This window comes from Aquila chrysaetos, chromosome 4, assembly GCF_900496995.4.
Source record: "Aquila chrysaetos chrysaetos chromosome 4, bAquChr1.4, whole genome shotgun sequence".
NCBI lineage: Eukaryota > Metazoa > Chordata > Aves > Accipitriformes > Accipitridae > Aquila > Aquila chrysaetos.
In genome coordinates, this window is record NC_044007.1 from 46,436,840 (window position 1) to 46,453,504 (window position 16,665).

At 36.7% G+C, this 16,665-nt stretch overlaps 1 protein-coding gene across 4 annotated transcripts in view; it reads left to right on the forward strand.

Annotated features, from left to right (window-relative positions):
- The window catches only part of PRKDC (protein kinase, DNA-activated, catalytic subunit), an 87,866-nt gene that overhangs the window by 29,519 nt on the left and 41,682 nt on the right, over positions 1-16,665 (forward strand). For 3 of the 4 annotated variants that reach the window (XR_003922919.2, XM_030010985.2, XM_041122934.1), the window contains 17 exons: positions 305-531; positions 1,410-1,618; positions 1,758-1,890; positions 2,983-3,141; positions 3,456-3,659; positions 6,060-6,245; positions 7,214-7,318; positions 8,279-8,446; positions 8,735-8,862; positions 9,891-10,098; positions 11,816-11,994; positions 13,077-13,245; positions 13,799-13,864; positions 14,301-14,373; positions 14,594-14,742; positions 15,957-16,094; positions 16,292-16,411. Coding sequence is in view for 3 of the 4 variants with exons in the window: in XM_030010985.2 (XP_029866845.1) it covers positions 305-531; positions 1,410-1,618; positions 1,758-1,890; positions 2,983-3,141; positions 3,456-3,659; positions 6,060-6,245; positions 7,214-7,318; positions 8,279-8,446; positions 8,735-8,862; positions 9,891-10,098; positions 11,816-11,994; positions 13,077-13,245; positions 13,799-13,864; positions 14,301-14,373; positions 14,594-14,742; positions 15,957-16,094; positions 16,292-16,411 (2,621 nt within the window). In the remaining variant the exon portion in view is untranslated. Of the gene's footprint in view, positions 1-301; positions 532-1,409; positions 1,619-1,757; positions 1,891-2,982; positions 3,142-3,455; positions 3,660-6,059; positions 6,246-7,213; positions 7,319-8,278; positions 8,447-8,734; positions 8,863-9,890; positions 10,099-11,815; positions 11,995-13,076; positions 13,246-13,798; positions 13,865-14,300; positions 14,374-14,593; positions 14,743-15,956; positions 16,095-16,291; positions 16,412-16,665 lie in introns of all 4 variants that reach the window. The other variant, XM_041122933.1, reaches the window with a different exon arrangement.

Here is a 16,665-nt window from a genome sequence, read left to right on the forward strand (position 1 = left end):
ATTGTTGGATGCAGTTAGCATGGGGCTAAATTATTCAAAACTAGGGATTTAAAATTTTTATCCATTTTATTACACATACCTAAATCATCATCATTAATAAGTGCTTGTAATGATCATTAAGTAGAAAGCTACCCTTCACTGCCCAGAATGTTAATATTTGGAACTGGCATAGGACTTTCAGAAAACACCAGTGTGAGACATGGTGGCTTTCTGTTTATCTCAGTTTGAATGCTTTCTTCCAAACACAATATATTTGGAAGTTGAGAGCTGCTGTATCATTTCAACTTAGTATGATTCTTCTTAGGTGTAAATGAAAGATCGTCGTTCTTGGAAGCTGTGCAGTTCTTCCTTGAAACTATTGCTTTGCATGATATCCACACAGCAGAGCAATGCTTTGATTGCAGTTCAAAAGGCAGCATGTTCAGTCCACAAGAGAGAGATGTCTATAATTACAGCAAGTGTACCATTATAGTCCGAACCATGGAGTTTGTCACCATGATCCTGGAAACGTGCCAGCAGGATTTCTGGAAGGTATGCACTGAAATCTGTAGTGGATAAAAGGTACAAATTTTATATGTAGTTAAAGGTTTGTGGTTTCACTGTGAGGTTAGTTCAATGGAGAACAGCATCTTCAGTGGTGCTTTAATTGAAATTGATGTCTAAGTGTCACGAACTGTTGTGGTCTTCACATGTAAGTGAAAAGAATTATATTGCACAGTTGAATTTTAGTGCGTGATGTAGTTTTGATTAGAGGAATCAATATTTCCTGTATATTCTAGTTGTATATTGACTATAAGATTCCTGTATGTTGACTGAGGTGGTGGTTCTGTATGGAGTACTTGCAATGAGTTTTTCCTGTATGACTCCTGATGGCCTTAAATATATGGAAGTGATAGCTGCTTAAAAGGCAGAAGGGTAGATTGTGGCAATTCTTTCTTGAATTCAGTATATGCAATATAAACTCTATTTAACTATATAAAGTATAGTACTTATGAGTCTCTTACAAAATTTACACTGCCAAGTTTAGTTCTGAGACTGTGACTGTCTCCTGTTTTCAGTAAATTTCTAATAGTGTGCACAGAGGTGTACATCTGGATTTCAAGGTGATTACACGTGTATAATCAAGACTGAAACAGGCCTGTGTGGACTTAAAAGATCTTGCGTGCAGTTTGAGATAGCATATATCCTATGTATATTTTTATAGATACTTAATTTCTGTGTATTAGCACGATTGACTGGAAGTCAGACATTTCATAGAGAAAGAGAATATTGCTTAATGAGAATAGTTACTGTTCCGTGTTTGGTGTCATTTTAGATAGAAGGACTAGTGATAAGTTATGAAGAATAAGATAGGGGAATCTAAATGAATTTTTAAATAAACCTTTTATTTAATGTTTTATTCTTTCTAGCTGCTTGAGAAGGAACTGCTTAATGCAAGCCTTATAGAGCTTCTGGTGATGACAGTGTGTGATCCATCACACATAGGCTTTAACACAGCTGATGTGCAAGTCATGAAAAATCTCCCAGATATTTCAGTGAGACTCATGAAAGCTTTGATGAAATCTCCTTATAAGGAATCTTTCAAACTGTGCATAAAAAAAAGAATTACACTGCAGAGGTAAGAAGGGGCTTTCTGGTAAGCATGAATCCAGAACAAATGCCACTCACCGTGAAAAATGGGAAGTAAATAATGTTGTGTATGGTTGTACATGGAGCTCCCCACCAATGTAATGTTATTGCTTCTCTTTCCTCATTAGCCTTGAGGACCTTTGTTCTGTTGATCTGTTTAATTCAGATGCACGTTTTGATCAAGTTAGGTTTACTGCTGTCCTTTCTGCCTGCAAGCAACTCCAGAAATCTGGCCTGCTTCATTCTGTTCTTCACAATCAGGTAATTGTTTATACAGAAAATAACGGTGAATATTTTTATACAGTAGAGCTTTTCCTGTGTAAAAGGCCAGTATGAAAACAGAGAACAGATCAGATGAAGTTGTGTAAAATGAAATCAATAGTGAAGAGCTGATGTTGAATGGGATCAGAAATAAATGTTTTATGTTTATTCTACAAATCTGAGTAGCACAATACTGAGATTTGAACGATCTTGATAATTATGTCTGTCTTTCTCCAATTTCCAGGGACTGGAGGCAACAAAAATCCACCTAAAACTTCCTTTTAGTGAGCTTTACAATACTGAAAGCTCAAAAAATCAGGATTTACTATCCTATAAAGCAGGCATTTTTCAAGAATTTTTAAACAGAGAACATTCAAAGTGATGAAGGAAATTAGAAAAGGAATACCTTCTGGCTGGTTGGAAGCAATATAGTGCGTCTGAGTTGCAGGAAAACAGTATAGAGAGCAGTTGGGGGGTGGTGATCTACGCTATATTAGTAGATCTACGCTATATTAGAAACTTTTTACTAAGTTTCTTTCTACTAAGTAGTTAATCTCTATTTTACTTTGGGCAATTGAAGGAAAACAGGCTATGCAACAGCCACAAGGACTGAGAAAATTTGTCTACTGGTAAGCAAGGCTATATTTAACAAGTAACAAAATAATTAATTTCTCTGGGGTGTTTGCCACCCATCCTCTATGTCTAAACAAAAGCTAGAGCTGTGATTGTAGGATGGTGATATTCAAGGAGCTGCATGGTTTACCTTTTGTGTCCCACCCATTTTGACTAAGCTGTTCATTCTGTTTCTGTAGTAATGGTATAACCTGAAAAAAATCTGGGGGAGGATCAGAATCTTTTGAAGATTTTCAGATTACTGTTAGTTTGTTCTGAACTTTGCACGCAACAGGGTTGTCTTGTTAAAAATCTTGTTCCTCAGTTAGAAAGGTGTCTTGTCATGGTATATTTGCATCACTTTATAAGAAAATGACCTGGAGTTCAAGTGTTTTCATTAGCTATACGGATGGATTGGAAGACCTTTTTGTTATTTTTTTCAGCTTATATTAATTATCACTTGTTTGTTTATTTCCACAGGATGAAGGGCCTCATTTCTCAGTTGGCTCTAAGCTTCTTTCAGTTGTTTATAAAGGCATTGCACCTGGGGGTGAAAGGATATCTCTTCCATCATTAGATGTCAGCAGTAAGCAATTAGCTGATAGACTCCTGCAGCTAGCCTTTGCTATTGATGACCAGGTAGGATATGGTTCTCTAGTTTTAATAATCATCATTTAATACTCATCATCAATAGTCTTCTACCTATATTTTGAGTAGAAGAGGTTGCTGGTTTATTCATACTCCTACAGAGGAGCTATAATGATTCTCTGGCTTAATTGAGTGACAATTGTAGATAACAAGCATTTCAGTATTCTGTTTGTGCTTTTTGTTCTTTCTGGTAACATAAAACAGTTTGGGATGGGAGCTTTAAAAAAACTCATGCACTTTTCTAAGAAATTAGTGAAATTTAATGTGCTTGAGATAACTTTGTATTTATACATTAATTTTCACAGTGTGAGGAGCTAGTAAGTCTGCTGTTGAACACAGTAGTGTTATCTGTGCCACTATCGGGAACATCCCAGGAGAACCTGATCAATTTCTCTCATGGACAATATTTCTACAGCCTGTTCTCAGAAACCATCAATCAACAGCTGCTGAAAAACCTGGATGTGACCATAGTTCAGCTTATGGAATCATCTGACAGCAATCCCCAAATGGTATTGGACTACTTCTTTAAAAAGGACAAAGTCAAATGGGAATGTTAGAAGTAACACTTTTTCTGTTGTTGTTACAGAGTGTATAGTGGGGAAAAAGTGCATTTAGTTGCACTTCGGACAGAATTACACTGATTTTTTTTTTTTTTTTTTTTATGTTTTTGTCGTGGCCTACTGGTGCTACCTTCATGATTTCTGGCAACCTGACATATCTTAGGCTGTATGTCATCTCATGTCAAACCGAGTGGAAAGTGCTTACCTATTACCTATACTGAAATCTATGAATTTCAGGATTTTTTTGCATAATACTTCAGATCAAGAATGTCCTTTCAAAGCAGGTCTGATTGTTCCCATTTACTGTGCTTTGATTTTGGTTGCAGGGTGGTCCCAGAGCATGTGGACTGGATTTGGTTTGGATAAAACTAAACTGGAAAATTAACTCCAACCACTAATGGGCATTTAGTCCTCAAGACTTGAGCAGTGCTAGGTCAAAGTATTAAAAAGAGAGACATACACACACACAACCCGCCGTGACCTGAAATAAATATAGGGTAGTTGTCATGTACTCAGTCTCAGCACTGTTTGTTTTGCTCAAGAGATTTTCTCCTGTTGGTCCACACTACTTACTAATGTAGAGCTCACCTTCAGGTCCACAAAGGAAATGTGTTATAATTGAGAAGCCTTCTTTCAGTACTTCTGACCAACAGAAGGGTCAAAAAGAAAGATCAAAAGTCCACTTCCCCTTTTGCTTAAAAAGATGTTCAGGAAAGTAGGTCGTCCTTTTAAAAATAATTGGATCTTTTTTTAATCCAAGATGTTATGCTTAAAGGTGTTACTTCCAAGTAACGTTTTAAAACACTGGGAGCATAATTTTTTGTGATACCAGAAATTGTTCAATTTGATTGTAGAAAGATGTATATATGTTTTAAAAGGCTGGTTCTTGTGATGACTTTGTAGTGTTTCCTGTGCAGAGTGTGCCACAATAGATTTACATTTAAAAGTGTCGTGGTTTAACCCCACCCAGCAACTAAGCACCACGCAGCCGCTCACTCACTCCTACCCCACCCAGTGGGATGGGGGAGAAAATCGGGAAAAGAAGCAAATCCACGGGTTGAGATAAGAACAGTTTAATAGAACAGAAAAGAAGAAACGAATAATGATAATGATAACACTAATAAAATGACAACAGCAATAATGAAAGGATTGGAATGTACAAATGATACACAGTGTAATTGCTCACCACCCACCTACCGGCACCCAGCTAGTCCCCGAGCGGCGATTCCCCGCCCCCACTTCCCAGTTCCTATACTGGATGGGACGTCACATGGTATGGAATACCCTGTTGGCCAGTTTGGGTCAGGTGCCCCGGCTGTGTCCTGTGCCAACTTCTTGTGCCCCTCCAGCTTTCTCGCTGGCTGGGCATGAGAAGCTGAAAAATCCTTGACATTAGTCTAAACACTACTAGCAGCAACTGAAAACATCGGTGTTATCAACATTCTTCACATACTGAACTCAAAACATAGCACCGTACCAGCTACTAGGAAGACAGTTAACTCTATTCCAGCTGAAACTAGGACAAAAAGTATCTCTGATAAATTACAGGCTACTAATTTACACTGGCTACATGTGGCAATAGTGTTAAAAGTCTTCATGTCATTAATTTAATTAAGGTAAATAGCCAAATTGGGTCAAACAAACACTTTTCCGTTGTCTGCTGTCTGCTTTTCTTCTTTGTCTGACTTCTTAAAAAAATATATTACGGATTACATTTGAGAATATATATATTCTTTTTAGTTTTATGCATTTGTAACGTACAGGAAGAAAAAGTAAGGCTTATTTTACTGTACCCATCCAAATCTGGTGAAATCACAAGGTTGATAACATTCATCCAGTTTGTTAGGTGGTTGCCAACTATTCGAGACCAGAATGTAGAACTCGGGTTTGGAAGTCAATGACCATTAGTTTTTGAAGAAAAGAGATTGAAACATACTTAGTTCCTGTCTGGTATGCCATAGTTTATTGTTCTTTTCAAAATGTATGGAAATAATTTAGTATATGTGCTATTTCTCCTATTTCTCAGCTTCACACTAGCTAAAATTTTCAAGTATTGATCTTTAGTTATCCTGGATTATCATTTATTTCTCCATATTCATAAAAAAGGTATGGGAGGGAATTGCTGCATTGTACTCTGAATGAAACAAGAGTAAATTGGATAGAAGTCTTTTTAAAAAAAGTGTGTGCTTTTAATTTCCTGCAGAGGGACTTCTCCTGTATCCTTTTGAGATTTAAATCTAGCACTGCTATGTGATGCTTTTGGTTTTTTAAGATTGCTCATACCAATGAAGAGATCGCATGATGCTTTCATTTGGGATGCAAGAATCTACCTGTCGCTTTTCCTTCCAGGTTGGTAGCATTTTGAATGGCATGTTAGATCAGAGTTTTAGGGAACGTACTGTACGCAAGCAGCAAGGAGTGAAACTGGTCACAACTGTACTAAGAAACTGGGAGAAACTTGACAGCTGGTGGGCCAAAGGTTCCGCTCCCGAGAGCAAAATGGCAGTCTTGACCCTGCTGGCAAAAGTTCTGCAGGTATGTGTTGCTTCATAAAATCCAGGTAGCTTTGCAATTCTGTGGGAATTGTATCTCGTTTTAAAGAAATGCTATTTCATTCTAATGTTTTATGTTTGGGGAAAAAAAAGAAAAAAAAAATTGAGACTATCTAAATGTGATTTTTTTTTTTTTTTTTTTTTTTAATTGCTAACTACAAAAAATACTTGGACAGGCAGAAATTACTAGATTTTGCTCTTCTTCCCGACTGTTCCCCCTTCCCCCATCCCTTTTTTTTTAAACTGCTCTTATGTTTTAGCTGCCTCTTTTCCTTCTGGAGAATGGGTACAAGTGCAGAGAGTAAGCTTTGAAACTGAACAGCCTCTGATAACATTCTTTGTTATGTTGGCATCCAGCAAGTCACAATGGAGGAGTTCTACCCATATCAACAGACTGCAGAAAGATCTTTGTTTCAAAGACCTTTAATTTGTGTTACTTTGGGGTTTTGGTCTTCTTTTTCTTTCTCTATTTTGAAAACATAATGTATCTACTTACCCTGCTGGGGTTTTTTAGGAACTTGTAAAAGTAGCTGTTTGCAAATATACACAAAGATCACTTATTGAGAATTTTTTTTTCTTTTTTTATAATTAATTATTTTAAACTTGAATTGTTTTAAAGGTATGTGTTAGACACAGAATGTGAGCTGTATTGCTGTATTAGCTGGCAGTGAAGTGACCAGGAGGAAATCTGGCTTTGGGAGGGAGCTTAATATCGTTTTGAACTGGAAAATATCCAACATTATGATTTTGTTTGTACTGTGTAGGAGCTTCTAGAATTCTTTTTGATAGTCCTTTTAAAACCAAAATCACTCCATATGTGCTTTCTGTTAATTTAGTGTATTTTTTGAAATAAACAATTCTATAGCGCATGGTTTGTTATTGTTCATTAATACAATGATCTCTGATTATTTTAAAAAAATCCTAATTTTTTTATTTCTTCTGTCATTCCAGATAGACTCTTCAGTTTCTTTCAATACCAATCATGAAGCATTTACGGCTGTTTTTAATACCTATACCAGTCTACTTACTGATCAGAATTTAGGCTTAAATCTTAAGGTAAATTGCTCACTACAGCAGCTTCCCCACCCTCCCCAGATGAGAATGTTAGTCGTTTATGAAATTCCCTGTTATTAGGCTTAAATTTTACCTTAGTTTGTATGGTAATATGGACACCACTTCAGTTTTTATTCTCCTGTTCAACATCCTAAAAATTGTAAATCATCCTTTTTGTTCTTCAGGAAGAAGGCAATATCACAGGTGTCATGTTTTGATTTAGGTGCTCTTTTTCTTGCCCAGATGAAAGGCATGTAATATTTAGGAAAAAATTTACTGTCGGTTGCAAATTATTTAGAACTCCAAAGTGTTCATTTGAGAAATGACAACTAATCAGGCTTTTAGTAAGGAGTGGCATTTCCTACAGGTCAAATTACAAACATCTGCCATGATTTTAATGTCCGTTTCTGCAAGTATGCAACCAGTACTAATGGATTAACTGCTATATGTGGCTTGGTCAGGAGAGGGAGATAGAGTACTGCATACTGAAAGGGGAAGTTGTAAAAGATGCTGGAGCATAAGCTTTGGACTAGAAGGTGAAAAATTTTGCATAGTTGCTGCTCTGCCAGCCTAGCTTTAGCTAGACAGAGTTTTGTACTTTCGTGTACATTTGAAATAAATAAAGCTTGGGATCTTGCTTTAGCTGCCAGGTGGTGCATTAAATCAGTGACTTGTGTGAGAATGGACGCTTGCTTAAAAAAACAATGAGGTCTTACTCATAGCCGTGTCAGCCATGAGAAATTAATTAGATTTTAACTCTCACTCAGCAGTGACCAAAGCTGTTTTCTGAACTAGCACCTGAAAGATGAGCAGCTACGTAATGTATCTTTATCAGTATGCTGAGCTATTGGATCAGTAAGCGCAGTCACTGCTGCTCTTTTGTGGTTCTATTCAGTTTGCTTCATAGTTAGAGAATAATTTATTTTTTAGTGTGATGCTGCTTTTTTTTTTTTTTTTCTTCAGGGCCAAGCAGTGATAATTCTCCCATTCTTCACTAATTTGACTGGAGAAAAACTTAATGACCTTAAGAACGCTCTTGATCAACTTGTAGCTTTCAATTTTCCCATGAGCTCTGATGAGTTTCCCAAGGGAACTTTGAAGCACAATAACTATGTAGACTGCATTAAGAAGGTCAGTATTTTTAACAAATAGGTAATTAGAAGCCTAAGTGAACTATATCTAGAAACAATGTTTCACAGGATCTGGAATTAGAGGGGAACACTCAGTTCACGTAAGGAAATCAACTTTTCTGTTTCTGAGTTATGTCTTTATCCAGAAGTTTCATGTACAGATACACATTAAATAAACATATCCTTCTGTGCATCTGCTTCTGTTCAGCATTGAAAAATAATTACTTAATTAGATTGAATTGATTTGATCCAGTGTGGCTTTTTATATTATGCATTACTTCTTTTTCAGTTTTTAGATGCATTAGAATTGTCTCAGAGTCCAATGCTGTTGCAGTTGATGACAGAAACCCTCTGTAGGGACCATAGACATTTCATGGAGGGCTCATTTCAAGCCAGCTTCAAAAGAATTTCTAGAAGGTGAGTTTAGTCTATTGGATTTTGCTCTTGTTCTCATTGATATTTGCTGAAGCAAATGTGCTTCCTCTATTATGTTGTCCTTATAATAGTGATGATTTACACCATAAAGTTTTACATAATATTTTTAATTCAGATTTTGCTTTTGTCTTCACATTTCCAAAATATTTTTGAAGTGTCAACAAGTGGCACCAACTTCTACATGACGCTTCCAATACCTGGGCAAATTTTGTAAAGCCTTCTGTAAATTAGCTTGTTCTGGCAGAATTTAGTTGAAGATAGTAATTGGTTGTCATACCTGTATTTGCTATCCCTGTATAACCACATGATTACTGAAGTTAATAGCACTTAAAACTGACAGTGAATTACTTTGTTCAATCCTTTTGAAAATATACCACCACGTTTGTTTAATTGAATGTTTCAAGGGTGGTAAATTGTAGACACAACCATGCTCTGTCCACAGAAGAGGTCTTCAGTCTCTTCCAAACCAAACATTCCAGTTCGTGACGGACTATTAAGTAGTGACTATTTTGGAGCATGTAGTTTCCTGGACAAAGTCATATACCTTATGCCCAAATCCCATTTTTGAAATTTTAGCTTTTATAAAATTATTCAGAACAACAGTTCATCTAGTAGTGGAACACTTGATAGGCCACAGAAGGACCTGATAATAGTGAAGCCTCCTTTTTTTTCCTTCTTGTTTGCCTCTATCCTTCACGTGTACCAGATAAATTTTATTTTTTTTTTAGGTTGGTCAGCGAAAAGGAACTGAGAAAAGTAATGATTGCTTTTGGATTAAACTAACAAAGATATACAAACAAGTTTACCATCTGTTGCAGAGTAAGAAGCTGAGATTTTCTTTGGAGAGCTCCACAATAAGTGGCGATTTAACCTGATCTTGTGTGTCTTGTAGGATGATAACCCAAGAGGGTTTGAATGCAGACAATAAAAATTTTAAATGTCACGGCAGTTTGAGACATAAATGGAGCCTGGTAAAAGAGTTTTCATCTTGAGATTTCCATCTTGTTTAGGAGCACCACTGACAAACAAGTGATACTGTTGGACACTGTTCACAAAATGTTCCAGAGTGAAGACCTTCTTTCAAATACTACTCGTCAAGCGTTTATGGATCGCTCCCTCCTCACTCTCTTGTGGCACTGCAGCGTGGATGCACTGAAAGAATTCTTTGGCAAGATTATAGTACAGGCTATGGATACACTTAATTCCAGGTTTACAAAGGTATGAATTACTCTTTTTTTTCTTTTTTTTTTTTTTTTTTTTTGAGGATTGAGGAAGGTCTAATAAAATGTTGGTGTTGGCATTGGTGTGTACATTTTGCTTAACTTTGAGTGAAACACTAACTGAAACCATTTGCTTTCCAGTTTTCTGTATCTTGAAGCAGAAGTTTGTGCCAATTACATAGTTTGATTATTACTGAGAAAGTTTTCTCTATTCCCCAACACACTGTTCCTTTGAAGTTGTCGTGGTTTAACTCCAGCCAGCAACTAAGCACCACGCAGCCGCTCACTCACTCCCCCCCTACCCAGTGGGATGGGGGAGAAAATCAGGAAAAAGAAGCAAAACCCACGGATTGAGATAAGAACAGTTTAATAGAACAGAAAAGAAGAAACTAATAATGATAATGATAACACTAATAAAATGACAACAGCAATAATGAAAGGATTGGAATGTACAAATGATGCGCAGTGCAATTGCTCACCACCCGCCGACCGACACCCAGCTAGTGCCCGAGCAGCGATTCCCCACCCCCACTTCCCAGTTCCTATACTAGATGTGACGTCCCATGGTATGGAATACACCGTCGGCCAGTTTGGGTCAGCTGCCCTGGCTGTGTCCTGTGCCAACTTCTTGTGCCCCTCCAGCTTTCTCGCTGGCTGGGCATGAGAAGCTGAAAAATCCTTGACTTTAGTCTAAACACTACTTAGCAACAACTGAAAACATCAGTGTGTTATCAACATTCTTCTCATACTGAACTCAAAACATAGCACTGTACCAGCTACTAGGAAGACAGTTAACTCTATCCCAGCTGAAACTAGGACAGAAGTTCATCTATGTTTGCATATCTACTGTGTATAAAAATTGAAGTTGGAAAGTTACCTATATATGTCTAAAGGGGTCTGGAGTTCTGTCAAAAGCAAAAACCCATTCTAACTTGAAATATAAAAGCTGTATAAAATTGTAGCTTGTTATTACGTTGTAGGAGAGAGATATTCAACCTCTGTAATGAAAGCTCTTAAATTAGGTGCCTTACTTCTAGAGAAGGAAATGCATCTTCTAATCATTGCAAAGATCCTTCAGCAAGGGATTAAGAGCACAGATCTTCCTTTCTCTGTTTACAGCCTATCCTCCAATTTAGAGTATAGTTACATGCAATGATTTTGTTGTCAGTGGAGGTCTCTGCTCTTGCTGTAGTTCTTCACTCCCATGGTTTTGCTGATGCAGCTCTTTAAAGGCAGCAGGACAAACAAGATGCTGAAATCGTCCAAATTTAGTAATAGTTATTAAAAAAAGCTAAACCCAAGACTTACGTACATGTTTCTGTTGCTGTAAATGTTGTCACCAAAGTGAGGTTCATAAATAAACTGATGAATGATATCCAGTATGGTGACAGGTATGTATGTTTTGCTTACAGGTGTCATGAGTCTGAGCTTTTACTTGGTATTCTACTTATTTTACTCCAATATCACTATAATGATTTAGGCCAATTGTAGTTAAGACAGCTCACCTCATAAAGAGCAGGTCAACATAATTTTAATAACTGTATTACACAGGAACTCAGAATCTGTCAGTCTTATTATCATCAGCTCTTTTCTCTGTTTTAGAAGGTAGAAGTAAGCTGAAGGCTGTTCAGTAGAAACTAGAGTAACTGTGGAGCTACTTAGGAAGGGAAGGATCCAGGAAACCTCTTTCTGAGGTTTTGCTTATTTGTTTCCAGTCCAATGAATATGCTTTTGATACACAAGTCACCAAGAAAATGGGGTATTACAAGCTGCTAGAAGTGATGTATGTGCGTCTTTCAAAAGAGGATGTTTACTCCAAGGACTCAAAAATTAACCAGGCCTACTGTGGCTCCATGAGTGTAGAAGGAAATGAACTTACCAAGACACTAATAAAGTAAGACTATTATTTCTTTTATTTCCTTTTAATTTCTAATGAGGTTTTGGGCAGATACACTTTTTAAGTATGCCATATAAAGCAGAAGATTGATTTGTTCAAGGGTAAATGCAATCTGTGATGTAGCTTTTGATTTTTAAATGGAATACACGATATTGAATTTGCATTGATAGAATGATCTCTAGCATAGACTACAATCCCATGTCACGATAACTTTTGCCTCCTGTTTTTGCCATTTTTTTTCTATTTGTTAAGCTTGTGCTTTTATTTTTGCTTTTCAATATGATTCTTGGCCTTTAATTTGTGTTTTCACAATTTCAGTTTCAGTATACTTACAGTTTTAGGAGTATGGTTCTGTGCTGTAAGATAGGTATTTATACGATTGATGAGAAGATGGGATGGATTTAATTTAAATTTCATAATACAGCAGCACACCCAGTAGGTGCAATTTGGTTTAATCACCACTGCAGAGGGGGACAAAAGGTTAATAATATATATGCTACTTTAATATTTTTAGTTTGTTTAATATTCTGAAAAAAAATAAGATGCTTGAATTGCTGTTAATTTTTTTGTTTGTTTGTTTAAATTTTATTTTACAATACTGTGTCCTATGAGGATTTCAAAGAATTTGTTGGCTATGATTTGCAGAAGATCTATAAATGGCTATGGGCACAAGACCTATAAAAATTGCATCTAAACTGCTTTTCTCTGGCTAATCTATAGCATAGCTTAGCATGCCTGTCCGTAATTTCTTGGGAAAGGGCCATGAGAAAGATTTATGCATGTGTTGAAACATAACTCCATCTTATCTGAAAATGGCCTATCATCATGTTCCTGACATTTAAGGACTGCTACGTAAATACTTGGGGAAGTTGACTTGTCATTGCTGAGTGGTTCCATTTTAGCATGATACACCTGTGGAGAACTTGAACAAATCTGAGGTGGTTTAATGCTGATACTGCTATAATAATAAAGATCTCTTGAAATTCTGTTGATTCACTGGTCTCTGATTGGGGCCTTTCCTGTGCTTCTTAAAAAAAAAAGACTTCTGATGGTGTTTTCTTGCCTGTTTTTATTTTAAGGTCATGCTATGATGCATTTACAGAAAACATGGCAGGAGAGAGTCAGCTGTTGGAGAAGAGGAGACAGTATCACTGTGCAGCATATAATTGTGCTATTGCTGTTATCAGTTGTGTCTTCACTGAAATTAAATTTTATCAAGGCTTTCTTTTTACAGAAAAATCAGAAAAGGTGAGAAGCTGTTCTTGCTGTTAGAAGGCTTCCAGAGCATGAGATGCAGGTGACTTTACCTGATTGCAATAAATCAAAGAATCAAACCTGAATGATATGCAATTATATTAACAAATTACCCAGTGAGGCAGTAGAAGAAGTCATAGCTGACTTTCTTGCATCCTTCATGCAATTTGAATTGCTGATGAAGGTTTTACCATCTGTTTGGGAATGGGTGAAGTAGTGATATATTTACCCTGTTTTCCCTCCACTCTCAATCAGTTTTCTAAAATACGAGAAAAAAAACCCCTATTGTTTAAGTTCTCCAGTGCTTGGAATATACTTCAATAAGAGATACCCTCTTTACAGAGCACATTGTCTGTGCTGTCAATTCTTGAGTAGTTGAATAGCAAAATTTTCTTTAAAGTTTTGATCTAGAAGAGAAAATGTGCTGTATTTTCTATATTGTACACTGATCTGTTGTTTTTTAAGAAGAAGTAAAATACATTCAGAGGAATTGTTGTTGTGTGCAGCATTATAATTTTGGTATTTCCAAACATGCTTCCGTTTGCAGAACTTGCTGATTTTTGAAAATTTGATAGACCTGAAGCGTCAGTATACATTTCCTGTAGAAATTGAGGTGAGTGGAATTTCTGGGCTTTAGTGTTCCTGAGTAAAAAATGAGTAGGGCTTTAACAGTGTAGTCACTTTAGACCAGGTCAATTCTCACATAGAGAGAAAAAGGATTCCATAGTGAATAAAAAATGGAGTATTCCTCAAATGTTTTAAAACAGATTTTTCTGAGAGAAATCCAGACTTGAAATTTAGAACACACCTGCAGTGCATGTGACTTTAATATACTTTTTAGCACACTTACTCTGGTAATGAACAGCTGTAGGAATAAGTAAGTTAGCTGTTGTTCTGTAGCATTAATTATAGTCATTTACAACATGGGATTTCTGTTCATATTAAATGGGTTTGATAATTTTTTGGCAGTTCTGTAAATAAATAATTGTAAATAAACAGTAAATAAAAAACCTTAAATTAATTTTCAAACTTTATTTCTTGCTGTTTAGGTGCCTCTGGAAAGGAAGAAGCGGTACATTGCTATTAGAAAGGAGGCCAGAGATGCAGGGAATGGTGATCAGGGTATGAAAGTCATTTATGACTGAAAAAAATGCCTTCTCATCTTTCATACATTGTTCATTGATGTGTTGCTAATTGGCTTCTACAGTAGCAGGAACAAATAAAAGCATTCAATGTACTTCATCTAACAACCAATTCCTACCTACCCTCAAGTTTTAGTGGCCAATAAAGCCTTGTTTCTTGTAATTACCTTGATTAATGGTCTATTCTTTTTCCTATTTAGATGAACCCAGGTATTTAGCTTCTGCATCATACATGATGGATAGCAGTTTGAGTGAGGAAATGAGTCAGTTTGATTTTTCTACTGGAGTGCAAGGTTTTTCTTACAGCTCCCAAGATGTTACAGCTAGCAACACTCATTTCAGGAGAAAGGTAATTTAGTGACTTATGTGCTGTGAGGAAGAAAAGTTTTATGCTTTCTAGCAATTGCATATGTCTGTTGGGGTTGAGAAAGACATTTCTAGTCTCTTATATTTGTTCTACTTGACTGAGAATGGGTTCCTCCAGAAGATGAGGGAGGGGACTTGAGCTGTGTTCTGTCTGTCATTTTTCTTCTTCCCTGTCTCCACTGTCTACAGCAGGAGAAAAGCAATGCCCTACCTTGGGTTTCTAACGTTGAGTGAGTCAAGTCCAGGCTGAGTGTAAGAAGGTGGCTTGTGACTTTGTGTGCACTCAGGGTTATCCTGTGATGGTATTTTGCTGTTAGGCACCTGGATTCCTCATTTCCTTCTTTCGGTCTTCGAAGGCACTTGACCAAGCTGGTTGTATCAAATGCATAGAATAAATGATCAGACATGGTGTTATTTTTATATCTCTGTTGTGGCACCTTGTATGTAACTGTTGCTCTTGGAAGAACAGCATCTAATATTTTCCAAGACTTGAAGTTGTGTTCCTTCTGCAGTCAAGAAGTGTCTCATCAACAGTAATACTGATAGGATAGATACCTGCTATAAAACAGAAAGAAAGCTTGTAAAAGTGTCATAGGCACTGAAGATGAAATCTATCAAAATAACTGTTAACATTGGTAAAAGATAAACTGTTTCCAAGTTTTGGAGCAAGGAGGTATTTTAGCTGCAGTGAAGCTAAGGAGAAATGTACTTCCTGTCTGCTTTGTGTAGCAATGTTGTAATTTCTAACTATGAACAATTTTCTTTTGTGATTTACTCTGTGTAGCAAAAGAGAGAGCTGCTGTGGTTGCTAGTCAGCATGAAACAGCACATCCATAAAAATAAGGCTTTCCCCCTGTCAAAGGTGTTAACACGTTCGTTCAGCTATGAAATGAAATGATTTCTGTGAGGTTCAGCTAACTCTTCTTGCTTCCAGCAGTTGCCACACCTATCCTGGCAGGTAGTAAAGTCAGAGTAACATGAGGTTGACATCTGTCGGCACAGAAAGTAAAAGATGGGCACAGCTGGTACATGTATTTGGGAGGTGTCTAGTTAAACAACACATTTGATGTATTCCCGGTTGTGCATACTGAGCATATAGTCAAATCTGTAAACACAGATAACATCAGAATGACTCATGGCATTATCAAGATTTTTTTAAAAATAGTGTTGTTAATCATAGTAACACTTTTTTTTCAGGAGCCCACAGAATACATGGTTTTAAATGATGAGATGGAACTGGAAATGGACGAACTCAACCAACATGAATGTATGGCTTCTATGACCACTCTGATTAAACATATGCAGAGGAACCAGATCACACCCAAAGTGGAAGAGGCCAGTATTAACCAAAAAGTTGGCATTTTTTTCAGTAATTATACCAAAAAAGGGAGTCATGATTGAATCCCTTCATTTATTAATTTTCTTGGCTGTGTTATAATGAGACCTGTGTGGCTCAAGCTGGAGGCTTTTTGGTTTGGTAAGCCTGTGTGTTCCAAGAAGTGAGTTGATTTTGGTAATCTCTTAAATTTCAGGGGACAGTTCCAGTAGATCTTCCTCTTTGGATGAAATTTCTGCATGGCAAATTAGGAAACCCATCAGTACCACTAAATATTCGCCTCTTCATAGCAAAACTTATTGTTAATACTGAGGATGTGAGTAATTTCTTTGTCATATGTTTTCTGTTCACATAACAAGTTGTATTACAATATCAACTGCGTAATTCTTGTGGGGTAAAATATTTCATCAGCTGAGACATTTGGGGCATTCAAATTGAGTAGTTTGCCGTGATAAAAGGGAGTGCATTCATAGCCCAAAATTCCAGATAGTGCCATTATTTTGAATGTAATATAAGTACTTTTTCTCCCAAACTCTATTTCTGTAAGTAGAGGGTGTCCACAATATGTGT